Source organism: Protopterus annectens, chromosome 6.part0 (genome assembly GCF_019279795.1).
Source record: "Protopterus annectens isolate FY-2018-M chromosome 6.part0, PAN1.0, whole genome shotgun sequence".
Taxonomy (NCBI): Eukaryota; Metazoa; Chordata; order Ceratodontiformes; family Protopteridae; genus Protopterus; species Protopterus annectens.
The window spans coordinates 833,521,790-833,548,414 of NC_056737.1; the positions used below are offsets into that span (position 1 = coordinate 833,521,790).

The window sequence follows — 26,625 nt, forward strand, 5'->3', positions numbered from 1 at the left end:
ACGTTGTGGTCAGGGCTTAGGCAAGGAATACAGTACAAATGAAAATCCTTATGAGGTATTTGCTTCCCACAAGTAATGCAATTATTAACTTTTACTGACATCGGTAAGGAGCAAGAAAAAGTTTCCCCAACGGGGTACTTACCTTTAGATTAAAGACTTCGGTTCTGAAAGTCAAAAACAAAAATTTCAGGAGTTGGCTGACCGGCACTTGCGAACTGCTTCTGCTTCGGGCACCGTGCGGCAAGAAAGACTGATGAAAATGGCGTCGGCTGCATGCTTTATACCTCTGACGACCTGATGTCATGGAAGAAGGGACAGCAACCAACACGGGGCCCAAGACTTTGTTAATCAGGCCGACTGAGGACAACCTACAAGCAGATTACCCAAATGTAATGACTGCAACAGTGAAACATGAAGAACATCACCATGTTTTAATAGTAAACATTTCCCAGATGTTCCATCCTGTCAGAGACAAAACAGCAGTAGAGATTCAGAATCCTATAGCAAATCAAGTCATCCAAAAGGTCCCACCAGACCAACAAGGATCCAGGGTCTACTCAGGGTTCTTTCTAATGCCAAAGAATAAGGAACTCGGGTCAATTTTGCATTTGAGCAAATTAAATCGCTTCATAAAACAGACCAAACTGTGGCATTCTACCTTTGCTGAAGTAGAATGACTGAATGTGCCTGATAGATCTCAAGGACATCTACTATCATATTAAGATAGAGAAATATTCCATGTGGTTCCTGTGCTTCTGGCTGGGAGACCATTATAATTTCAGGGCCCTGCCATTCGCGGTCACCACCACCTCTAGGTGTTCACCATGTGCATGGTAGTGATGGCAGCCTGGTTCTGCCGGCAGGGATATTAGGGTCTTTCTTTACTTGGATGACTGGCTCCTCACTGCCCGCATGACAGCATCTTTAATCAAGGCCAGGAATACCCTACTCCAGTTATGTGTTACTTGGGGATAACTGACAGTTATCAAAAGTCAAGCCTGCACTCCGTTCAGACACTGGAATTCATAGGCTGCCACTTGGATACAGTTTCCCAAATTGCCAAATGCCCGAGTTCCAGTGTAATCAGTCTAAAATCTCAGGCAGCATCCTTGCTTTCTTGCACAAAAAGTACAGTTGTGTACACTTATCATAAATGTAGATGTTAGAGTGTATTCACTGTTGATGTCATCACATTTGGGTTATCTGCCTGCAGATAGCCCTCAGCCGGCCTGAATACCAGAGTCTTTGGATTTCTGCATCGGATGCTGTCGCTTCTTCCACGATGTCAGGTCATCAGGGGTATAAAGCATGCAGCTGACACCATCACATCAGTTTTTCTTGCCCCAGATGTCAGGTGCCCCCAGCAATTATATGGTATGGAACACCCCCAGCTAAAAGTAAACACACATGATATAATACATGCCAAACAAGAAGGAAAGTAGATCCAAGAGAAATCAGGGGGTTGGAGGGTGGGTAACCAGGACTGCAACAGTGAATACACTCGAACATCTACATTTATGGTAAGTGTACACAACTGTACTATTTTCTTTGTGTTTCACTGTTGCAGTCATCACATTTGGGTTAATTCCCAAAGATAAGGAAGGGTGGAGGCAGTTAAAGAGCATTAGGGCTAGCAATCAGGCCCTGTAAGACTGCTGTGGCAAATCCAGCTCTGGATTTAGAAAAAACAGGCAGATGGTAATGCTTGGTTAAAGTATATACAGAGCTCCAGGTAGCAGCTTCCAGGATGTCCCTGGTAGGGACTCCTCCGAGAAATGCTGTAAATGTAGAAACATAGGGGTTTATGTTCAGGCTGGTGAGCTTGTCTATAATACCAGAATGGGGAATGGTGTTGAAGGCCTTTGCGAGGTCTATGTAGGCTGTGTGGACCACCTTTCCCTCGTCTATAGCCGTGGTAACTGTCTCAAAGCTGTTCTCCAGATTTAGGAGGCATGATCTGCCCTTAAAGCCAAACTGGGTAGGGTCCAGTGTTTGGAGGTTTCCAATGTCTCTGTTAATGAGATCCATGATGATGCGCTCCATAGCTTTGCAGACCAAGCTAGTCAGGCTTATAGGGCGATAGTTCCCGGGGTCCATTGTGACTCCACCTTTGTGGAGTGGAATAACCGTTGCTGTGCGCCACTCTGTGGGCATGTGGCCTGTGGAGAGGCTGAGTTTAAACAGTGTGTTTAGATAATGGGTTAGGTCATCTTTGAGCTCGTGTAGGACACAACCTAGGACACCGTCCGGTCCCATTGATGCTGTGTTTTTGGCTTTGGAGAGGGCTGTTTTAACCTGAGTGTCTGTGATTTCAGGGGCACTACATTCTTCTGGAATAGTTATGGGCCCTTTTGGGGGTGAGAGGGGAGTGACGTTTGCACTGAACCTGTCAGCCAGGACGTTGGCTATATCGGTCGGTTCAGTGTATATTGTGCCATTCTGCACTAACTCCGAGCAGATCTGAGAATTGCCACTTACATTCTTGACATTGCTAAAGAATGCCTTGTGGGTTATCTTTGGAGTCCATGGCCATTTTTCTTTCGAAGCTCGCCTTGGATGATTTTATGAGGGAACATAGTTTCTTGCTGATACTGATCAGGGATGTCTTCCCTTCTTGGGATTTTACTCTTTTCTGTACCAGTTTCCTCCTATTGTATAGCTTATGGCAGGGGTCCACCAGACTTGTTTCCTTTTCTTGAAGGAGTGAGTCTTGGTTTTGTCTGGGATAGCACGATCCATGCATTCTTGTAGGTGCCCATAGAGTGCATTAGTAAAGGATTTTTGCAGCTTGGACAGTGTTATTCTTTAGCATGGGGGGCTTTGAAACTTCCCACCTCGGTCTTAAGTAACGTGAAGTTTGCTTTTGAAAAGTTTTTCACGGTGGTTTCTTTGACCGGGGGTGGTGGCGGAATGTGGATATCCAGAGTGATTAGTTTATGGTCAGATCTAACCAGCGAGGGGTTGACCTCCGGTGTGTAACACCAGTCGCCCATGTTGGTGATGACCAGGTCCAATATGTTGTCACCTCTGGTGGGGGTGTTGACCAGTTGATCCAGGCCGTTTGAGTTTATAAATTCTAGGAAATGTTGGGCAAGTGAGCTTGTACTTGAGTAGTTCTCCCAGTTAATGTCTGGGTAATTGAAATCACCCAATATCAGGGTGTTTGGTAGGACCTTTAAGTTTCCAGGAATGGGGAGTGGGGGTCCTGGGACATGGTGGGTGATCTGTAGCAAGCTATAATTTGAATAGCAGTTTTGCCCGCTGTTACTTGCACACAGATGATCTCTGAAGCATCGTGCTGTGCCACTAACCTGAAGGTGTGGGTATCCTTGATGAATATGGATACTCCCCTACCTTTTGTATTTCGGTCCAGGTATTGTGGCTGAAATGTATGGTATGAGTTTGTAGCCTAGTAGTGCTCTCTGGAGCCTTAAACCAGGTTTCTGTTACTGCACATATATCTATTTTCTCCATACTGAGGAGTGCCTCGAGTGCGTGCATTTTGAGGTTTAGACTTCTGGCATTGAGTAGCATTACCCTCAGTTTTTTGTTACTTGTGCTATTTACGGCGGTGGGTTTGTCTTTTGAGCCTTGCCTAAAAAAGGCACTATGGGGGTGGCAAGAGCCTTGGCCAGTATTCGAAAGCCTAAGGGTGACAGGTGCAAGCCATCTCTAGCAAAGCAGCGTGGCTTGTAGAGCATGTCATCCCAGGCTGAAAGACACTGGATCCCCTTTGAATGACACCAGAAGCTTAGCCAATTGTTGAAACTGATAATTTTCTCTCTATACCGTGGTATCATTCTTGGTGAGGGCAGGATGCTACTCAGGGTCAGGGTCATACCGGCTTGGGCTACGTGATCAGAGAGCTCCTCCTTTTTTCATGTAGTCCAGGGAGGTACGGCTCAGGTCATTCACACCAACATGGACAATGACAGAGTCATATTTGTACTTGTTCTGGGGTGACCCGAGTGCTTGTGTTATGTGGCGGATCATGGCACCTCACAGGCAGCTAACAGTAACCTTCTCCTTGTTCAGCCTAGTGAGTGGGACGTCAGTGGGCCTGACTATAGAGTCACCTATTACTAGTGTGTTGGTTATGCTATTTTGCCTTAAGGGCTGTGATAGTGTGGCACACTGGTTTTGTGAAGTATGTTTCATGGTTTGTGTTGGGAGATGGAGGTTGCTTGGATGTCTGCTTTGGAGGGCTCTGTTGCTTTTGCAGATTTTTATTTAGAGCCTCCGAGTATGTTTTCGTGTATTTATGTGTGTTTTTTGCTGGTGCTGGTTTCATAGGTCTATGTGAGACTGGTGTGGTGTGATGCAAGTAATTCTCTTCTCCTCTTGACTGCCTGGTCCAGTCTTGGGCTGAGAGAGCTTAGCCTCCAGTTTAACTGAATAACTGCATCTCTCGCATGTATTAGTGTTTAGTGGAAGGAGGAGAGGGTTGTCTGTGTACATGAGGCAATTGTAACATTGCCTCAAAATGCCCAAATTCACCAGCTGGACCAGAGAGTACACCTGAAACTGCCCTTTGGACATGCCTGGATAGGTACATTGAACTGTTTTACTGATTGGCTGGTAAGGCTGAAAAGAGATAGAAATTAGCCCAAATGGCCAATAAACTACTAATTTCTGGGCTGAAACCACTCCTCCAGGGACAGATAGGCTGCTCAAAGCTCCCTCTCTCACAGTGAATAGAGAAACTTCCTTCTATACAAGTAAGGTGTGGGCAAACACAGAACTTGTAACACAGCCCTGAATTCAGCATGAACCTGAAAACTGGACTATTATACCATGGCCCCCCATTAATATTCCAAAACGTGCACGTTGTAAATCGACTTATACTAATGGAAAAAGGTCCGGTTGCCCAGACTTTTTCCATTAGTATAAGTCTCTTTTAAAACACTGTCTCGCTATGTTAAAAGAGTTTAACATAGCGACACAGGTTTAAAAAAAGCAACGGAGATCTCCGTTGCTTTTTTTAAAGCTGTCTTGCTATGTTAAACTCCTTTAACATAGTGACACAGTGTGTAAAAAGCAACGGAGATCTTGCTTTCTCTGTTGCTTTTTTTTTTAAACCTGTCGCATTATGTTAAATAGGTTTAACATATGAGACAGTTTAAAATAAGCAACGGAGATTTCCGTTTATTTTAAAGCTGTCTCGCTATGTTAAACCCATTTAACATAGCGAGACAGGTTTAAAAAGCGGAGAAAGCAAGATCTCCGTTGCTTTTTATTGTTTGTTATAAATGGGTTTAACATAGCGAGACAGCTTTATAATAAGCAACAGACATCTCCGTTGCTTATTTTAGCTGTCTCGCTATGCTAAACCCATTTAACATAGCGAAATAAAGCAACGGAGATCTTGCTTTCTCCGTTGCTTTTGGCCACAGCTGTGATGTACTGCGTAGGCATGCGCAGTACATCAGAACTGCCGCTGATACATGACAGCTGCGGAAGGGCAGCAAAGAGGCATTATACAATGCCATTATTTAAGAAAAGTAATTATTTCTTTTCTTAAATAATGTCATAGATAATAGCAATAACCACTTCTGGGTGTAGTCACGGGATTTACCCATGGTTGTCTTTGTTTGGTCCCTTCGCCTCGGGACCAAACCATGCCAACCGTGGGTAAATCCCGCATTATCCACACCCAGGTGTGGGTTATTGCTATATTCTAGCTTAGAAAGGAGGGAAAACAAGTGTATATATTTTTTTCAGAAAATAAAGCAGATACAATATAAAAAAAAAAAAAAAAAAAAACACTTTAAATGCACAGAAATGGCTATCACACTCGATTGTGTAGCTTACAACAGTTAAACAGGTAATTTAAACAAAAAAACAACTTTGTTATTAAAGTGCAGACAGTAAAATAAGTACAATATGTAGCTGAAACCAACTTTTTAAATCACAGAAACTCTAGAAAATCTGCGTTTTAGGCGGAATTAGCTAAAGGCAGCAAGAAAATGCAGAAAAATGATACTTAATCACTCCAAAGTCTCTCTTTTGTGTCTCTGCTGCTGTAGAACTCTGGGCACCAGGCAGGAGCGTGCTGAGCTGTATACTAGCACAAAAACCTTGCAAATGCAGGTTTTATAGCAGGGAATGAGAGAGAGAAATTAGCCTAAATAGCAAATAAACTACTAATTTCTGGGCTGAAACCACTCCTCCAGGTACAGATAGGCTGCTCAAAGATCCCTCTCTCACAGTGAACAGAAAAACTTCCTTCTATCCAAGTAAGGTATGGGCAAACACAGAAACTTGTAACACAGCCCTGAATTCAGCACTAACCTAAAAACTGGACTACACTAGCTTAGAAAGGCAGGAAAACAAGTATGGATTAGTCCTGAGGGAAACCCTGTCCGCATGGAAGATAATGAAGGCTTCCACTGCCATGAGGGCCTGCAGTTCAGACACTCTTCTTGCAGAAGTGATGGCTAGAATTAAGGTTGTTTTCCAAGAAAATAATTTCAACTCTGCTGTAGAAGCTGGTTCGGGGGGGGTGGGGTGGGGTGAGTTTTTACAAAGTTAAGGTCCCAGGCTGGAGTGGGAGCTCTCCTGGGGGGGTCTTAAATTTTTGGCCCTTCTAAGGAATTGTTTTAGCAGAGTATGAGAGAAGAGGGGTGGCTCAGTATTATAATGTGCTGAAATGTCAGCGGCATGAATCTTAATTGAAGAGAAAGATAGGCCCTCGTGGAGCCTTCTGTTAAATAATCTAGAATATAAGGTAAGTTGGGCAAGGCTGTGTCCATCCCCTGAGCCTGGCTCCAGGAACAGTATCTTTTCCACTTTTCTGAATAGGATTTTCAAGTACTAGGCCTCCTTGCCTCAAGAATACATCCAGCACTTGCTTACTGAGGGTTGTGAGCAGTGAGCTCAGGGAATTTGCCAGGCTGCAAGGTTCAGGGTTTGAAGCTGAGGGTGCAGAATCTGGCCCGCCTGCTTTGACAGCAGGAAACGGGTCTGCGGCAGGTGCCATGGTTGCAGCACTGTCAGACTACGGAAAAGGGGATACCAGTGCTGGCGTGGCCAGTCTGGGGCAATCAGGATTGTCCTTGGCTTATCCTGTTTGAACTTTAGTAGAACCTTCCAGTGGAGAGGCAGAGGGGGAAAGGCATAAATTGAGAGGCTTTCCCAGGTAAAGGACAGGGCATCCACTTTCCAAGCTTGACTGTGGGGAGTTCTGGTGCCGAATTTGTTCAACTGGTAGTTCCGAGGGGAGGCAAACAGGTCTACCTCTGGTGTCCCCCATTTGTTCCTCAAGAGCTTGAATACTTTCAGTTCCAGTTTCCATTCATGTGGGTCCATGAGATTTCTGCTTACGTCATCTGCCAGTGAATTTAGTTTGCCTGGCAGGAACTGAGCTTGCAGGTTCACTTGGTAGCTCAAGGCTGTGTTCCACAGAGCTATGGCTAGTCTGCAGAGTGGGCAGGAATGGGTTCCCCCCTGCTCGTTTATGTACCACATGGTGCTGTCTCTGTCTTTACCAATAGCTGTCCTGGAAGAATAAGGTCTTTGAAGGCTGTCAGAGCATTCTGTACCACTAACATTTCTTTTTGACTGATATGCAGGTGCATCTGTTTTGGGTTCCATTTGCCCTGAATGCACTGCCCTGCCATGTGAGCCCCCCATGCATAGTCTGATGCGTCTGTTGTTAGGGTTTGGGTGGCAGGGGGTAGAGTGAAAGGGAGTCCCTTGTTGTGGTAGCAGGCCTCTGCCCACCAAAGGAACTCTGCCCTTAGAGAAGGAATGATAAGAATCATCGTTTCCAGGTCCTGAGAATGTTGACACCATAGACTTTTTAGACACCATTGAAGTTTCCCTCATATGCAGTCTTGCATATGGAATTAACAGAATGCAAGAGGCCATGAACCCCAGGGCTTGCACGATTTTCCTTGCAGACAGCTGAGTTTTTGTGGCCAGTAGGTTGTCAAATAAACTTGTTTCTCCGGAGTGAGGAATGCCATCTGGGAAGTTGTGTTCAAGCTTACTCCCAGGAATACAATCTGTTGGCAGGCTACTAGGTGTGATTTCTTCTTGTTGATGGTGTACCCCAGTGAGGTTAGAAGTCTCTTTACAAAAGCCAGGTGTTGTAATAGCAAGTCCTGACTTTCTGCCTGAATCAGGCAATCGTCCCAAGTATGGGTAAATCTGAATATTTCTCTGCCTGAAAAATGCAATGGCTAGAGCTAGACACTTTGCGAGTACCCTAGGCACAGTAGATAAGCCAAAGGGAAGTGCAGAGAACTGATCATGCATGGAGCCCGCCATGAATCATAGGTATTGTCTGCAGGATTCCCTTACTGGGATGTGCAGGTAAGCTTCTTTTACGTCTAGGGTTGCCAGCCAGGCATCCTTGGCTAGCATAGGAAAAAGCTGTTGAAGAGTTAGCATTTTGAATTTTAGAACCACCAGAAAGGTGTTGAGAATAGACAGGTCCAGGATAGGATGCCAGGAATTTTCTTTTCTGGAAACCATGAACAGTCTTGAATAAAAACCTTGTCCCCTTTGATCTGCTGGGACAGGTTGAATATCCCTAATACTGAGGAGAGAGAGCACTTGTTTTTGGGCCTCCGCCCACTGATTTGGGGGGAGATCTGGCCATCCACTTCGGGTTGGGAGCGAGTGGAAGTGAAATCTGAATCCTAGGGAAATTAGGTTTAAAACCCATTTGTCCTGGGTAATGAGTTCCCATTTTTTTTGCATGCAGGACGAGCTTTCCTCCTAAGGGAGCAAGTAGTTGAGCAGGGCTTGGAAGAGTTCAGGATAAGTTTTTGTGCCATTTTTCCACAGTGGGGTGGCTTACTACTCCCTGCTTTGGAAGTGGGAGCCCCCCACTGCTTAGATCTGTGCACAGCCTGAGACTGAAGTCTTGGTGGTCCGCTGCTCCTGAGTTTGGACTGAGAAGGCCTGGAAGGGACTGTAAAAGACCAGTTCTTTGAAGGCCAATACCTACTGAATCTAGAAGGCTGTACTTGTAAGAAATCTTTAACAGTTTGCATAGATTTAGCTTTTTCCTCTATCCTTTTGAGAACTTCTTCTGCTTTGTTGCCAAAAAGGCAGTCTTGGTTTAAGGGTGCATCCAGTAATTTAGCTTTAACGTGATATAGTAAGTTTTGCTCCATAAGCCAAGCATGCCTTCTAAGTACAGACCCAGTGACAGCAGCCCTGCAAGATGCTTCTAAAGCATCAAAACCACATTGCAAAGTATGTTTACCAACTTGTTCAGGAGAATGCATTAACTTTTGTAAATCTTTGTGTTCAGCACAGTCAGGAATCAACATAATTTCCTGTTTAAGTAGTCCCATAATATGCTGCTGATACGAAACTAGCAATTTAAAGCCCTAATGGCCAAAGTAGCAGAAGTGTAGACCTTCTTATCCCATCTGTCTAAAGCTCTAGAGTCCCTATCAGAAGGGGTAGGATTTTTGGCAGTAGTAGCCTTAATGCCTTTTAGTCCTTGGGAAATGGTCTCTGGATCCACAGTAAGATTCTTCAAGAGGAATCTTTCAAGAGTCAGGTACTCTGTAGTACCTGTCCGGTTTCCTGGGAGCTGGAGGCAAAGTGTCTGGCATAAGGCTGGATTCCAAGAAAACATCATCTACAATCTTCATAAAGTACAGTTTTGTACCTACCATAAATGTAGATGTTCGAGTGCTAATACAGCTGCAGTAATCACATATGGGTTCTCTGCCGTCAGGCGGTCCCACGGTCGGCCGAATTCCAAAGTCTAGGTCCGGCGCCGGTTGTTGTCCCTTCTTTCCTGACGTCAGTGCGACAGGGGTATATAAGACACGGCCGACGCCATATTCTTCAGTCTTTCTTGCCCCAGATGTCAGGTGCCCCCAGAAGGAAGGCAATACATAAATTATATATATAAATATATATTCAAGCAATGCAATGTAATCAAAAAACAGTAGTTGCAAGCAAATACACCATAGGAGGTTAACCCAAATTAGGTTGTAAGAGGAGGTGTTAGCCACTAGTCCTTTACCAAGAGGGGAAGGAGGGAGGGAAACCTGTACTGCAGCTGTATTAGCACTCGAACATCTACATTTATGGTAGGTACAAAACTGTACTATGTTCATCATGCATACAGCTGCAGTAATCACATATGGGTGGAATCCCAAAGCTACGCACAGGGTGGTAGGCACTAGGTGGAACTGGGATGAGCCAGAATGCCCTGCAACACAGCAGTGGCAAAGCCTGCTCTAGTTTTGGAATATAAAGGCAGGTGGTAATGTTTTGTGAAGGTATGCACAGAACTCCAAGTGGCTGCCTCCAAAATATCTTTGGTAGGAACTCCTCTGAGGAAGGCTGTAGAGGTAGCTGTGGCCCTGGTGGAGTGTGATCTGATGCCTGTAGGGACAGATTTCCCATAATAGGAGTAACAAAATTGTATGCAGTGGCCTATCCATTTTGAAATTGTCTGTTTGGTAACAGGCTTCCCTTGAGCTCCTACAGCATAGGACACAAAAAGTTCTGATTTCCTGAAAGGTTTTGTTCTGTCCAAATAATAACGTAGCTGTCTATGGATGTCTAAGGAATGTAGCAGCATTTCCCCTTTGTTTTGAGGATTGGGGTAAAAGGTAGGTAAGTGTATGGCTTGATTTAAAGCTACCCTGGATACCACTTTAGGCATAAATGACTGGTTGGTTTGGAGGGAAACCCTGTCCTGATGGAAGATGAGAAAGGGCTGCACAGCCATGAGGGCTTGTAGTTCCGAAACCCTACGAGCTGAGGTAATGGCCAGAAGGAAAGCTGTTTTCCAGGACAAATATTGCAAATCTGTTGAGGCAGCTGGTTCAAAGGGAGGCAATGTTAATTTTTCCAGAATGTAATTAAGATCCCAGGCTGGTACTGGTTGTTTCCTTGGTGGTCTTATATTCTTAGCCCCTCTGAGGAACTGTCTTACAAGTGGGTGAGAGAATAACGGTGGATCCGTGTTGAATTCTGCAGAAATGGCTGAGGCATGGATTTTTATGGAGGAAAATGAAAGTCCACTGTTCAGCAGCTCAGTTAGATACTGTAATACCGGAGGCAAATTCAGTTTTCTAGGGTCCTGGCCTTTTTTCTCATTCCAAAAGCAAAACCGTTTCCATTTTGCGGAGTAAGCCTTTCTAGTAGATGGCCTTCTGGCCTCCAGAATGACGTCCTGCACCTCTTTGGTGAGTAGTGTCTGTTGTGGTGTTAAGGAATTTTCCATGCAGCAAGATTGAGTGTTTTCAGCTGACTGTGAAGAGTTTTGTAGCTGTGCTGAGTCAGCAGAAGAGGCATAGGCCAGGGAGGAGTATGTGTTAGGCTCCTCAGGAGTGGGTACCAGCGCTGTCTTGGCCAGTCTGGAGCAATCAGTATCATCTTCGGTCTGTCTGCTCTTGTTTTCAAGAGCACCTTGGGCAGAAGAGGCAGAGGTGGGAAAGCGTACACTGTCCATGCTGTCCAACTGAATGAAAGGGCGTCCACCCTCCAGGCCTTTGGATGAAAGGTCCTTGAACAAAACTTTTCCAATTGGTGATTCCTGTGGGAGCTGAAGAGATCTATGTCTGGCCTCCCCCACGCTTGTATTATCTTTGTAAACACCTGAGGATGCAACTTCCATTCGTGCAGATCTGTCATATTTCTGCTTAGATTGTCTGCCAGCGTGTTTTCCAAACCTGGCAAGTACTGTGCTTGAAGTTCAATTTGCCATTCCAGAGCCAAATTCCAAAGTGTCATGGCTAGTCTGCACAGGGGGTATGAATGTATTCCTCCTTGTTTGTTTATGTACCACATTACTGTGGTGTTGTCTGTTCTTATTAATAATTGTCCTGGATGCAGGAGGTCCTTGAATGCTGTAATTGCATTTATCACTGCTAGCATTTCTTTTTGATTGATGTGAAGGTGCTTTTCCTTTTGGGACCATTTGCCCTGAATTCACCTGCCTGTCATGTGCGCCCCCCAGGCATAATCTGAGGCGTCTGTTGTGATGACTTGATTTGCTTGAGGCTTGCAGAATGGGAGACCTGTGTTTGCTTGACATGCTTGGGCCCACCATAGAAATTTAGAAATTCCTTTTGCAAACATGGAATTATTGGTATTATTGTTTCCAAATTGTGGCTGTGTTGAGACCATAGGTTTTTGAGGTACCATTGAAGTTTTCTCATATGCAACTTTGCACATGGGATTAAAAGAATGCAAGATGCCATGAAGCCCAGAGCCTGCAGGATTTTCCTTGCAGTAAGCCTGGTACAATTTGCTAGTATTTTGAAGTACTGAGTTAGTTGCCCTTGTTTTTCTGGCGTAAGGTAGGCCCATCTGGGTGTTTGTGTCCAAGTTGGCACCCAGGAAAGTTATTTTCTGAGATGGTGTTAGCCTGGATTTCTCTTCGTTGATTGTGTATCCCAGAGAATTCAGTAACCGTGTTGCATAAGCCAGATGTTCCAGAAGTATGTGCTTGCTGTCCGCTTGGATCAGGCAGTCGTCCAAATAAGGGTAAATTTGTATCCCTTGAAGTCTGCAGTAGGCGATTACTGATGCCAGGCATTTCGTGAATACTCTGGGCGCAGTAGATAAGCCAAAGGGCAATGTAGAGAATTGATAGTGGATTGAACCTGCAAGAAATCTGAGGTATCTTCTGCAGCTTTGTCTGATTGGGACATGCAGGTATGCCTCCTTGAGGTCCAATGTTACCAGCCAAAACCCCTTGCCCAGCATGGGAAGAAGTTGCTGTAATGTGAGCATCTTGAATTTTGGTATGAGTAGAAATGTATTTAGGATGGATAAGTCCAAAATGGGTCTCCAGTCGGTTTCTTTCCTTGGTACCAGAAATAGTCTGGAATAAAAACCTTGACCTTGTTCGTGAGTAGGTACCTCTTGAATAGCTTTCATGTCCATGAGTTTTGAAATTTGTATTTGTGCCTCTGCCCTTTGATTGTGTGGCAGATTTGGTATGCCTCTCATTTTTGGAAGAGTGTGAAAATGAAATCTGTAGCCTCTGTTTATAATGTCCAGGATCCATTTGTCTGTTGTGATAATATGCCAACTTCTTGTAAATAATGCCAGCTTTCCTCCCAAGGGAGCTGCCAGCTGGGACTTGCTTGGCATGAAAAGGAGGAAGTCACTGGGTTTGTTTTCTGTATTGTTGTGCACCGTCTTCGCCACCTCTTGGTGCTGGAGTTTGCCATTGTCTGCCTCCATATGATCCTTGAGATTGTCCTCTGCCCCTTGAGCGCCTGTACCTACCTCTTTGGGGCTTGTCCATGGCTGGAAAGGACCAGTTTTTAGAAGGCCAATTTCTGCTAAAACGAGGTGGTTGCACCTGTAGAAAAGCCTTGACAGTTTGCATAGATTTAGCTTTTTCTTCCATTTTCCGTAGTATCTCCTCAGCATTAGTACCAAACAGTACATCATTTTGTAAAGGAGCATCTAGTAGTTTAGCTTTAACATGATCAGGCAAGCTTTGTTCTCTAAGCCAGGCATGTCTACGAATGACTGATCCTGTAACAGCAGCTCTACTTGAGGCTTCTAAGGCATCATAGCCACATTGTAAGGTGTGTTTACCCACTTGTTCTGCACTATGCATCATATCCTGCAATTCCTTCAAATCTGGTTGTTCAGGTTGAGACATTTTATTTCTTAATTGTGATAACAGAAACTGCTGATATTTAAGCATATGAAACTGACAATTTAAGGCCCTCATGGCTAGGGTGGCCGAGGTGTATACCTTTTTTCCCCACCTTTCTAAGGATCTAGATTCTCTTTCGGAAGATAGTGGATTCTTGGCTGTAGAGGCCTTCATTCCCTTGGGGCCTTGAGAAATGGTTTCCAATTTTTCGTAAATTCAGGAGCTAGCCGACCGGCACTTGCGAACTGCTTCTGCTTCGGGCACCGCACGGCAAAAAAGACTGAAGAATATGGCGTCGGCCGTGTCTTATATACCCCTGTCGCACTGACATCAGGAAAGAAGGGACAGCAACCGACGCCAGACCTAGACTTTGGAATTCGGCTGACCGAGGGACCGCCTGACGGCAGAGAACCCATATGTGATTACTGCAGCTGTATGCACAATGAACATCAGGAGGGATAGCTAGAGTACTGCGTTGAGGCAGGAGTAAAACTTCCCTAAGTCTCTTTTTGAACTCAGAATAGTCCTGGCTTTCCCAGCAGAAATGCTCCCTAAGGGTATGCAAGGTTTCGCCAAAAGAAAAATCTGAAGGGGAAGCAGAGGGAATGTAATCCTCTGCATCAGAATCCTCATAAGTAGATAGGGGTAAATCCTGGTAGTAAGAAGGAACAGAGATATCAGATTCCTGATCAGAAGAATCAGAAAGAAAATCAGTTCTAGATCTCAGAGGGGGAAGGCTGGCTTCCCCCAATTAAGGTAATAAGGTCTTCAGCCATTCTAATCATTTGTTTTTGAGGCATATGGGCCTGAGAATGCAGTTTGGTCATCTGTTTTCTAGGTATAGTGCGAACTTTAGGCCTGAGGAATTTGGTATTCTTAGCTTGAAACAAAGTCGGTTTAATATGAAAATCGGTCGGCCTGAATACACCCTCAGAAGCCAGTGCCTGCACAGCGGCTCCGAACCCATCCAAGGTAGAGACATCCGCAGGTTCCATAGTCAAAGAAGCATCTTGCGGCATACCGGACTCTGAATTGGTCTCAGTAGAGGATTGCGAATATGAAGTAGTGAGTATCAGGACTGCGAAAGCACCGTGAGTACCGGCGGACTGGCAACTAGCTTAACGGAAGCATCGTCGAGAGTTTTGGACCTATGTGGTCTGTCTCTATCTTTATCCATTTTTTCGGAAGATTGGTAGTCGGATGGCTTAACGAAGCCATTTCGGAGTATGAAGATCGAGAACGAAAGTATTTAGCTACAAAAATAGCCCAACAATGAATAGTTCGGGCATTGAACAAGGTACAAAACCCCAACAGTGAGGGATGTCGTGGTCTGGGCCTAAACGGGTAATGAAATAAGAATGAAAATCTCTATGTGGTGTTTGCTTTCCACAGGCAAGATAATTGTTACATTTTTTCTGACATCGGTTAGAACAAGAAAAAAAGGATCCCCAACGGGGTACTTATCTATTTGAAGACTTCAGGTCTGAAACTCGAAAAACGAAAATTTCAGGAGTCTTCCGACCGATACTTGCGAACTGCTTCTGCTGCGGGCACTGCACGGCTAGAAAGACTGATGTAATGGCACCGGCTGCATGTTTTATACCCCTGACGTCATAGAAGAAGTGACAGCATCCAATGCAGAAATCCGAAGACTCTAGTATTTAGGCCGGCAGAGGGCTACATGCAGGCAGATAACCCAAATGTGAAGACTGCAACAGTGAAGCACAAAGAACATCCACCAGCGCATGCTGTTCTGAAACTTCTGGGCCATATAGTAGCTTCTATAGGGTTGGGTTCCACTTAGCGTGGTACCACATAAGAACCCAGCAGTGGATTCTCACTGTGTAATGGTCCTGTTTGAGCCACTTAATAGACCTTTCCCATAATGCTAACAAAGGTTGATCACAATCATATGCAGTGGTGGTATAGTCGCTTTTGATGACCAACAGGAGACAGTTTGCTCTTCTCCACTTATTGGCTACAGTCACCACAGAGCCTTCTCGCATGGAGGGGGTGGCATTTCAAAGGGAGGACTACTCAAGGGACCTGGTTGTCTGCACAGAACAATGTTCACATCAGTGTTGTGGAGATGAGGGCTGTCCTCGAATTGCAGGCCTTTCAAGATGTCCTCTCCAGCAGTGCGATTTTGATCTAGACAGACAAATTGTCCGTTGTTTCGTATCTGAACAAATGGGTGGGGTGAGGTATATATTTATATCCTCTGTTTAGAGGACATGAGGGTATGACAGTGGGCTTTTTATCTCAACAGTTTCTGATTGCAATGCCTATGCAGCATCACAGCTGCATTTGATGGAGTGGTGGGCTACTTGTGAGGAGGCTCCAAGCAGGGATGCAGCCAAGGTTTTATTCTCTGAGTCAGGCAAATCAGAAATGACCTGCGAGAGTTAATACAGAAGCTCCAGGGCAAATTGGTCATGTGTGTTTGGTAATTAATGGCTCCAAATACCAAAGTGGCTGAAGTGAACACATTCTTGCCCAGCCTTTCCAGGATTCTGTTGTCCTATTCTGAAGGAAGGAGAGGTTGAAGGTTACCTGGATGGTTTGTCTGAAGCCACTGAAATAACTGATGGGTCTCTGCTGAAGGACATTTAAACATGAACTTGCAGTCCTCAGAGACCCTGTAAAATTGGTCAGGCTTCTTAGGGGCAGGATGCTGGGAATCAGGGGCTTAGGAGGCAGAGGCAAGTGCATCTAGAAAAGCAAGCAACAGGTGGAATAGCTGAAAGGCTGAGTGATTTCACCTACTGAAGGTCATGGCATCTCTTTTGTACTTCAGATACCTGAGAGCTATCCCATTTGAAATGATCTCTCATTTTGACTAGTCTCTCTACAAAAGACAGTTCTTCCATGGGTGAGTCAGTTCCAGTGGAGTCCTCCTCTAGGGAGGCGTAATCTTGAGGGGAGGAGATCTGTGAGGAATAGGCCAGAGATTCCTCATCAGAGGATACCTCTTCATCTGAGGAAACCTCTTCCCTAACCATTTTATTTGGAGAAGCTGTGCAGGGTGGGACAGGGACTGAAACACCCAAAAGGAGCTTAAGAGTCACAATAGCCTTGAAATGAACTTGGGTGAATTGTTCCCAATCACTGTGAGGGTTCCTTTGGATGGGACAAGTGTTTAGACTTCTGCTTCTTCTTTTGATGTAGGTCTGCCCTATGTAACGTAGGAGGCCCGGATGTAGGACTACATTCAATAATATCCAAGTGAATTTCCTCCTGAACCAGGATCTGAGGTATCCCCTTAGGGACTTCAGTTATGAGCCTCGGTTCCCCTGTACATCTGAGACAGATGTCTGCTCAGCCTCAGAGGACATGCCTGTGATCAGAACCAAGGTGGCCTTATCATTTGGCTTTAACTGTGAATTGGAACCAGGAACCATACACATTTCCAGGCACTCATCTGCCTCAGGAGAGACATCCGTGGTAAGAGACACAGCAGAAGCTTCAGACCACAGCTTTTTGGCCTTCCACTTTATGACCAACCCAACCTTGTGCCCCAAAGATCCTTCATCACACTTTTAGCTAGTAACTTTAAGCAATGGTCTTCCAAATAAATGGCTAAGAGGAAAGTCTACTTTTTAGGGTCTTAGGCACAAAGGCCTGGAAAATGAAACAGGATTTGTGGTCATGGGTAGGCCCTAGGCAAAATAAACACTGGAGATGGCTATCTTTATGTGGAATTTGTCTTCTACACTGGCATTTGCCTTTTTCTGATGACATGAACCCTACCACAAAACAGTAGCAAAAGAAAGCAGATTTTCCCAATGAGGCACTTATCTGAGAAAATCGGTGGCACACAGCTAAACGGCTTGGCGTGCAGGCCAACATTTGAAAATGGCATTTGTCTGGTGGCAGAGAAGTTCTGAGGTTGGTGCATGCGTATGATGCTTTTATGGCCGACATACGAGAGCAGCCTAGGTGCAATGTACCAAGCACCCTACAGTAGTGAGAAACTTTTCTACACTAACCTACGGCAGAGAACTCCCTATGTAAAGAATACTGCAACAGATGAATTGAAGGAAATCATATCATATTATCAGCATTCTGAAGACATTACAAAAAACAAGTTATCATAACCACATGCAGCTTATGCCAAATAATGTAACTGGTACATTTATGAAAAAAATGTCACCTCTCTGGATGAAAACAATAATAAAATAGCATATCAGAAAATAAATCTTTTTGCTCTGTTATTCGACTCTACATTTGGCTTTCCTGTTTTTATAACTTTAGGAAATTATTTAAGATATCTTACTTTGGACTCTTCTCTTTCCTCGGCATGCATCCAGATTGGTTTGTTTTCATCTACAAAAAGAAAAAAAAAAGAGATTATACAAAACTAAAACCTCCAGAAAATGTCATTAACAGTCTTGCATGACTAACTCCCACTGACCACTGAACTAACCTCATCTTTGCAGAAAAAACTCCCACATGCAACTTTTCACACCCTGAAAAACATCCTCTACGTTACGGCACACACTAGAGGTGCTGTAATACCCCTGTTAACAGCATCATTCAATGGACTGACCTGCAGGAGTGGAGTACGATGCTGACAAATGAGTTTATAAATATGTCCTAGGTGCAATTACAGTCAATTGGACTGGGAAAGGCTAAGCAGATGAAGGGCTGCACTCCTCTACCTGAAGATGGTATCAGAGGAGAGATGTAGCAGTACAGGAAGAGCAATGGGCATACTGGGGAAATCACACATTAAAAGTATGGGCACAGCAAGAGATCAGGAGTTTATGCCTGCCTTACACCCACGTCACAGCCCCATAAGTTATAATGTTCTTGACTTCTAGCTTGAACAGAAGGCAAACGCAATCACTCACCCATTTGACTTTGCATCTTCTCTAATGCCTGGCCTTAAATACTGAAAAGTCATTAAGGTTATACCCAATGGGAAAGAAGAAAGTTCACTAATGGCAGTCAAACTGGGGCAGGCTGAAAAATCAACCAAGTCAAGTGACAAAAGCTTATATCCAGTCAGCAGAAGTACATCAGAAACACAGCATTAAGGTGCAGACTGATATATTAAAAAAATATATTTTGTTATTTGATCATTTCACATTTTCCTAATTTTTACACTGCGTCACCAAAGCACTAAAAACAAGTTAATACTTTCATGTGTGCACATGCCCACTCAGTTTTCTTCTACAAGAACTGACATATATCCTTTCATTTCTATGACTTAGATCACTTTATAGTTGTCCTCTGCTGATCACTTCTACTTTAAATCCTATAGTATCTTACAATATTTTTTAATGACACTCAAGACTAGACATAAATTATGGTGTACTCTATTCCTTCATTTAAGTCACCATATGAAGTACTTTCAATACTTCCTCATAGAGATATACCTGTTGCTCAGGCTGCTGCAGAGAGATTGACCTACTGCCAGCTGTGATATTGAGAAAAGATGTTTATTCTCCTTTTTGTCTGCATTTTGATTTAATATCTCTGTAATCTGTATAACTGTATTCTTCTTGTTGTGTGATATAGCTGTAGATCTCTTAGTGTTCACCTCAGTTGTAGTGAAATCCTTTGTCTGGAGGCCTTGTCTGTTTTTTTAGTGGCACCAAGTTTTCAGAACTAGTTTCATCCGGTCAAAGTATTCCTGCATCTGTATTGTTTAGTTTCTGTCATGAGTTTTAAATCAGATATACCTGTTGCTCAGGCTGCTGCAGAAAGACTGACCTACTGCCAGCTGTGATATTGAGAAAAGATAAAGACTTTATTCACATTTTTTGTCTGCATTTTGATTTAATATCTCTGTAATCTGCACAACTGTACTTAAGACTGACCTACTGCCAGCTGTGATATTGAGAAAAGATAAAGAGTTTATTCTCATTTTTTGTCTGCATTTTGATTTAACATCTCTGTAATCTGTATAACTGTTTTTCGCCACCCACCCTCTCAGTTCTTGTTTTGGTCTTTTTGCCTTGGTGGCTTTGAGTTGCCCGCCTCTGGTATTAACTCAATACTGGACACTCCCACCCAGTCACATTACATCAGCTCATTCTACTGTTAATAGTGAGAACCTAGCAAAGCCCCACCCCTTTAACTTCTGCATACTGAATTATCTCATTATCTTCTGCCACTTCACTTTCTACTAAAAAAAAAAAAAAAAAAAAAAAACCCGTTTCCTACATTTCCTGGCTGGAACTAGTGTAGACCAGATACAGACTTGCTGTATCCCGGACTTTTTGTATGATAGTGGTGCTCTTTAATTTTTTTCCTCAGATCTGCTAGATCATTGCTCTCCTGCACTTTTATTAGCCTGTTAGTCTAGCACTTTAAACTACTCCCAGTGCCAGAAACTTCAAACTTTCCCTTAGAACTAGCTGGTTTGTCAGTAGCAGCACTAAAATCTGAATCCCTGTGACTAGCACTTGCTATAAAACCTGCTGGAAAGCACTAGGAATCCTTAAACTGATACAAGCACTGGAGTCTCCTTGTTAATAAGGAGAAATTAATCGTAGGCACTAAACAGCCTATAATTGCAAAGTACCTTGCCAAGGTAAGGGAAAACAGCTCTTGTACTTTTAAAAAGAAACACTGAATCAGGCATGTCCAACGGTCAGCTTCCAGTGATTTCTCCTGTCTGCCTAGTGAATCTGGGCATACTGGGACAATGCAGCTATTGCCTCATGTACACAGACAACCCTCTCCTCCTACCACCCAACACTACAACCTGTGAGAGATGCACTTACATAGACAAACTGGAAGCAAAGCCCTCTCCACCCAAGATTGTGCTAGACAGTCAAGAGGAGAAGGTTAACACCTGCACTACACCTCAAGCAACACATAGCCCTTCAAAACTCACGCCTCTAACATCCACACATAGCAACACTAAACTCACTTATGCGGAGGTCCTTAACATTAACCTGCCCAAGCAACAAGGACCGCTGAATCTGAAATGCAAACAAGCACAAACCACAACCAAAGTGTCACACAGCTCACACCACCAGTGTGCCACCCAACAACAGCCCTTAAGGCAAAACAATGTGCCCAACACTTTAGTCATAAGCGACTCTATAGTCAGGCACACCGATGTCCCACTCACCAAGCTGAACAAGGAGAAAATTACAGTCAGCTGCCTGTCGGATGCCAGGATCCACCACAACAAGTACAAATATGACTCTGTCATTGTCCATGATGGAGTGAATGACTTGAGACATACCTCCCTGGACTACATGAAGAGAGACATGGAAGAGTTCTCAGATCATGTGGCCCAGGCAGGTATGACCCTAGCCTTGAGTAGCATCCTGCCCTCGGCCAGAATACCACAGTATAAGGACAAAATGATTGACTTCAACAATTGGCTAAGTTTCTGGTGTCATTCAAAGGGGATCCAGTATCTGTCTGCCTGGTATGACATGATTGACAGACCACGATGCTTTGTCAGAGATGGTTTGCACCTATCGCCCCAGGGATTCAGGTTACTGGCCAAGGCTCTTGCCACCCCTATAGTGCCTTTTTTAGGCAAGGCTCAAAGGACAAAACCACCACCGTAACAGATATAAGCATGCAAAATCTGAAGGTAATGCTACTGAATGCTAGAAGTCTAAACCTCAAAATGCACTCTCTCAAGGCACTTGTAAAAATGGAGAACATCGATATCTGTGCAGTAACTGAGACCTGGTTCAAGGCTCCAGAGAGCACCCCTGCAATACCAGGCTACAACTCTCACCACACTTTTCGGCCACCAAACCAGGACCGAAACACTAAAGGTGGAGGAGTATCCATATTCACCAAGGATATTAACACCTCCAGGCTAGGTGCCCAACACAATGCATCTGACATTCTACAGGTACAATTAATACTAGGTAAGACTGCAATCCAAATTGTAGCTTGCTACAGATCCCCTACCATGCCCCAAGATTCTCACTATACCTTTCTAAACATACTGGAAAATATTAAGATACAACCAAACACCCTAGTACTGGGTGATTTCAACTGCCCTGCCATTAATTGGGAAAACTATTCGGGCATCAACACCTTAGCCCAACAGTTCTTGGAATTCATAAATTCCAATGCCCTAGATCAACTAATCCATAGTCCCACCAGGGGCTCAAATATCCTAGACCTGGTCATTACCAAAATGGGAGATCGATGCTCCACATTAGTGGTCACTCTCTCGTTGGTCAGGTCTGACCATAAGCTAATCACCCTTGATGTCCACATCCCACCCCCACCCCCCAGTAGGGAAACCTCTATAAAAAACTTCTCCAAGGCTAACTTCATGTTACTCAAGTCAGAAGTGGCAAACTTCATGACACCCATGCAGACGGGAACTGAAAGTTTGACTGCTGAATCCTACACTAAGACACTGTACGAACACATTCACTCATGCATAAATCGTGCCATTCCAAATATTAAGCTGTTCTGTCCAAAGAAAACACAAACCAAGAATAACAAATAAAAGGTATCCAGTATGGAGAGCATCTTGGTAATATTTGGAATGAATAAAAGGTATCCCGACAACCACTCAGAAGGTACTCATAATGACAGTTTATTAGGTTCTCAATAAAACCACACTCAAAACATGACAGTCCACAGATTAAGCGCTTTCGTCGGAATAATTCTGATGAAGTTGGTTATTCCGAAGAAAGCGCTTAATCTGTGGATTATTGTGTTTTGAGTGTGGTTTTATTGAGAACCTAATAAACTGTCGTTACGAGTACCTGCTGAGTGGTTGTCTGGATACCTTTATTCATTCAAATATTACCAAGATGTTCTCCTCCAAAAAAAAAAAAAAGAAGCCAATCTGATGGTCCCCTGCCATAAACAAACTATACAACAGAAGGAAGAAACTGTTACAGAAAAGAGGAAAATACCAGGATGCAAAATACTCCCTTCCAGCCTCAGTAAGAAGCTGAGATCCCTCATAAAATCCTCCAAAGCTAGTTACGAAAATAAAATTGCAAAGATTCCAAAGACAACCACAAGGCATTCTATAGTTATGTCAAGAATCTAAATGGCAATGCTCAGATATGTTCTGAGCTGCAACAGAATGGCACTAAATATACTGATCCCAAGGATATTGCCAATATCCTGGCAGATCGATTCAGTGCCAACTTCACCCCCCTCTCACCCCCTAAAGGGCCCAGCTCAATACCAAAAGATTGCCAAATTCCAGTAATCATGGCCACACAGGTAAAAAATGCACTCTCCAAAGCTAGGAATACAGCATCCATGGGACCAGACGACATCCTGGGTTGTGTACTACATGAACTACAAAATGAATGGGCACGTCACCCAAGTGTCATGTTTAATCATAGCATCACCTCAGGCTTTGTGCCCAATGAGTGGCGCACAGCTACAGTTATCCCACTCCACAAGGGGGGGGGGGGTGGTCCACCTTGGATCCCGGGAACTATTGTCCCATCAGTCTGACGAGCCGGATCTGCAAAGCCATGGAACATATTATCATGGAACTTATAAACAAAGACATTGGCAACCTTCAAACACTGGACCCCACCCAGTTTGGTTTTCTAAAGGGCCGATCTTGTCTCCTCAACCTGGCTGACTTCTTCGAATCAGTATTCAGAGCCGTGGATGAGGGCAAGGTGGTCCACACAGCCTATCTGGACCTCGCCAAGGCCTTCAACACCATCCCCCACTCTGGAATCGTAGATAAACTTACTAAGATGGGAATTAATCCCTACGTCACTCGATGGTTGCAAACTGACTTACTGACAGAACCCACACTGTAAAAAGTAGCCAACTCAAAATCCAGCTCCAGACAAGTGACAAGTGGAGTACCTCAGGGTTCAGTCATGGGACCGTTCTTGTTTGGCATCTACTTCTCTGAAGTACAGGCCAGCACTAAGGGACTCTGGCTAACAAAGTTTGCAGATGACTGCAAACTGTGAGCCATTATTGAATCCCCAAATGTTGTGGATATTCTACAAAAGGGCCTTACAGAAACAGATGCTTGGTGCCAGAGCCATGGGCTCAAGCTCAATGCCAAGAAATGTATGGTTATCCCCTTTGGGAAAAAACATGTACCCATGAATTACCATATAAGTGGCAGTACACTAAACACCGAAAGTGTGATAAGGGACTTAGGGACACAAGTGGACAGTGGTCTCACCTTCGATAACCACATTGCCACAACAATCAGGAGATCCTTCTATGTAGCATACCTCATCATTAATGGCTTTTCATCCAGAAAAAAGGAGGTCACTGTCCCACTGTACTCATTAGACCCATTATAGAGTGCAATGCCCCGTTTGGTATGTACCTCACAAGATATCTACAACTGGAAAGGCCACAGAAATACCTCACTAAAAGAATCACAAGCCTAAAGCAGATGCCCAATGCTGACCGTCTTAAAAAAAACTCCAGCTATACTCTATATCACCTGCTCAGAGGCGATCTCTGCTTAACATACGAGGCCATGTCAAACCCAAAGCTGTTGGACATGCTACACTTAAAGAAATCCCAATCCCTCAGAGCCACATGCTCCAGGGATCTAAACCTGGTCATCACAATGAAAAAAACATGCTGGAGGGATAGGTTCCTGACCCAGAGACTCCCCATACTCTGAAATCCCATACATGCCAGGCTGAGCGCCTTTTTGGCCCTCTTCAAAAAGAACCTTGACAACTGGATGGGAGACGGGAAATTCACCCCAGGGATCACTTCAATCGCCCTGTTAGACAGGGGACCAGGGAAGTAATAGCCAGGGAATTATGGCTAGGCTTGTATAGGCCCTAGGGCCGATAGCCTAGTACCAACCTATGAACCTATACATGTAAACTGGACTTCCCAGCATTTTCAGTATCCAACAATTTCAGTCCAACTATTCACTTATTAATGCACATATTACTTCATTAGCTATTTTAACCTGAATCTGCAATAGTTGGTACAAAAAAATAAAAAAAATATCCTTAAAACAATGCGAGGACATTTCTTAATTCCAAAGCTTAGCAAGGACAACAGGTACAAAGAACAGCTGTATCCACTTACAATAAATGTAGATGTTTCAGTGTCTTTGCTGTTGCAGTAATAACTATATGGAGTTATTTTTGTCATGGTCGCCCTTGGCTGGTCTGAGAACCAGAGGTTTAACTATCTCCTCTGGGATGGTGGGTGACCTTCTCCTAATGTCAGGAAGTCTAGGTATAAGGGTCATTGGCCAGTACCATCTTACAAGTCTTTCATGCCCCCACAAAAAGGAGCCCCCCAGGCACAAAAGACACCCAAAAGATCCCAGTATGCATAGGAAAAGACCCTAAAAACTAATGGAGGGGAAGAGTGTGTGTGACAGGGGAAGAGATAGGGAAGGGATGCCCACCTCAACCTAAAGGAATGACAGGAGGGAGGGAATACTGTAATAGTGAAGACAATTGAATATCTACATTTGTGCTAAGTATTAACAATATCTGAAATGTTGAGGAACTAGCTCTCCACAATCTTTGAAGAAAAAAAAAGGCAATAAACCTGGGAATCAGTTTAGAAATGGCTTGTTTGCTGACAGGATTTCCTAGTCTGTTGCTAGAGAAGGCTGCAAAGAGTTGGTTGGACTTTCTAACTGACTTGGTCCAGTCCAGATAATATCAGAGATGTCTGTGAATACATTATACATTACCCTTGATTCTGAATGTAAGGGAAGAAGGCAGGGAGATGAATGGACTGATTTGTAGAAAGTTCTAAAAACATTTTTGGCATGAAAAGTGGGTTAGTTCTTAGGGTAACTCTGTCCTGGTGAAAATAAGAAAGGGTTCAGTGCACATGAGGGCTTGCAGTTCAGAAACCCATCTGGCAGAGGTGATAGCTACTTGAATAGCTATTGTCCACGAGAAAAATCTAATGGCACTTTTAGCTACTGGTTCAGATGGTGGTAGAGTGAGCTTTTCTAGAAAAAAATGAGAACTCAAGGAGGAGAGGGAGCTCTAATGGGAGGCCTCAGACAAACACCCTTAAGGAACTGCTTCATAATGGGTTGAGAGAAAAGCGGAGACTGCAAAGGAAGGCAGGCAAAGATGACTGATGAAGGTATCTTGATGGATAAATAAGACAAACCAGATTTGAATAAATGCGCAAGGTACATAAGAACATGGTTGACCTCTGCTGAAGTTGGGGGGATATTCTGTTGCCGACACTAGACTGAAAACCTTTTCCATTCTGAAACATGACTTTCTGGTACTAGGTTTTCAGGCTTATTTTAAAATACGTAGCATGCCCTTGACCAAAGAGACGCCTTGGGATGCAGTTAGTGAAATAACTAAGCTGTCAACCTCAAGGTGCTGAGATTGGGATGTATGGTGGTACCCATGAGTCAACAGGTTCACCTGCTGAGGAAGCCATCACAGTTTTTCCCCGCTCAGGCTGTGCAGGAGAGGGAACCAATGCATCACTCCTCGGCTTTCCTCCAAGAATTTCAGCAGTACCCTGGGAATGAGGGGAATGGGAAAGAATGCATAAGGAAAAGGCATCCGTTCCCCTGGCCATGTGATGTTTGGCCACTGAAACGAAAGTTATGTACTCACCATAATGACAGATTAGTGCTTTCAGTTTCCCCTTTCCTCAATGGATGGGTCTCTGCCATTTCCAAGCTTTGGATCTGTTGCCCCTCTCCCTGCCCATAATCCCTGTGAAAAGAATGAGGTACCTCAAATAAGAGTTTGCTTGCCCAAAAAAAGGTACTGGAAATTGTAGGACATAGATGTGAGCAATCTAATAGGGCAGATGACTTAAACACCAAACCTGTATAAGGAAAGGAAGGCAAAGAAAGGCAAGACCTTCAGAAGCTACAGCAAGGTCAGAATGAATATACTGTAGACAAACTGTACTTCCACAAAAAAGATGGAGGGGGTTGGTGGGACGGCAGTTGAGGAATGGATGAAAATAGTAAGAGATCTATTGTTATGGGGAGTACACCATTTTTGTATCTGATGTCGGCTTTTCTATCCGTTCCTCAATGGATGAGACATAGTCCCCAGCTACTTTTATACTTGGGCAGCTTTATAGTAGGATACTTCAGAGTGCAG

General features: G+C 44.0%; 1 protein-coding gene across 6 annotated transcripts in view; it reads right to left on the bottom strand.

Annotated features, from left to right (window-relative positions):
- KLC1 (kinesin light chain 1) overlaps positions 1-26,625 on the bottom strand; it is a 1,225,216-nt gene that overhangs the window by 575,273 nt on the left and 623,318 nt on the right. For all 6 annotated transcript variants that reach the window (XM_044074509.1, XM_044074508.1, XM_044074510.1 and 3 more), the window contains one exon: positions 17,880-17,929. In XM_044074509.1, the coding sequence (XP_043930444.1) occupies positions 17,880-17,929 (50 nt within the window). The remainder of the gene's footprint in view (positions 1-17,879; positions 17,930-26,625) is intronic.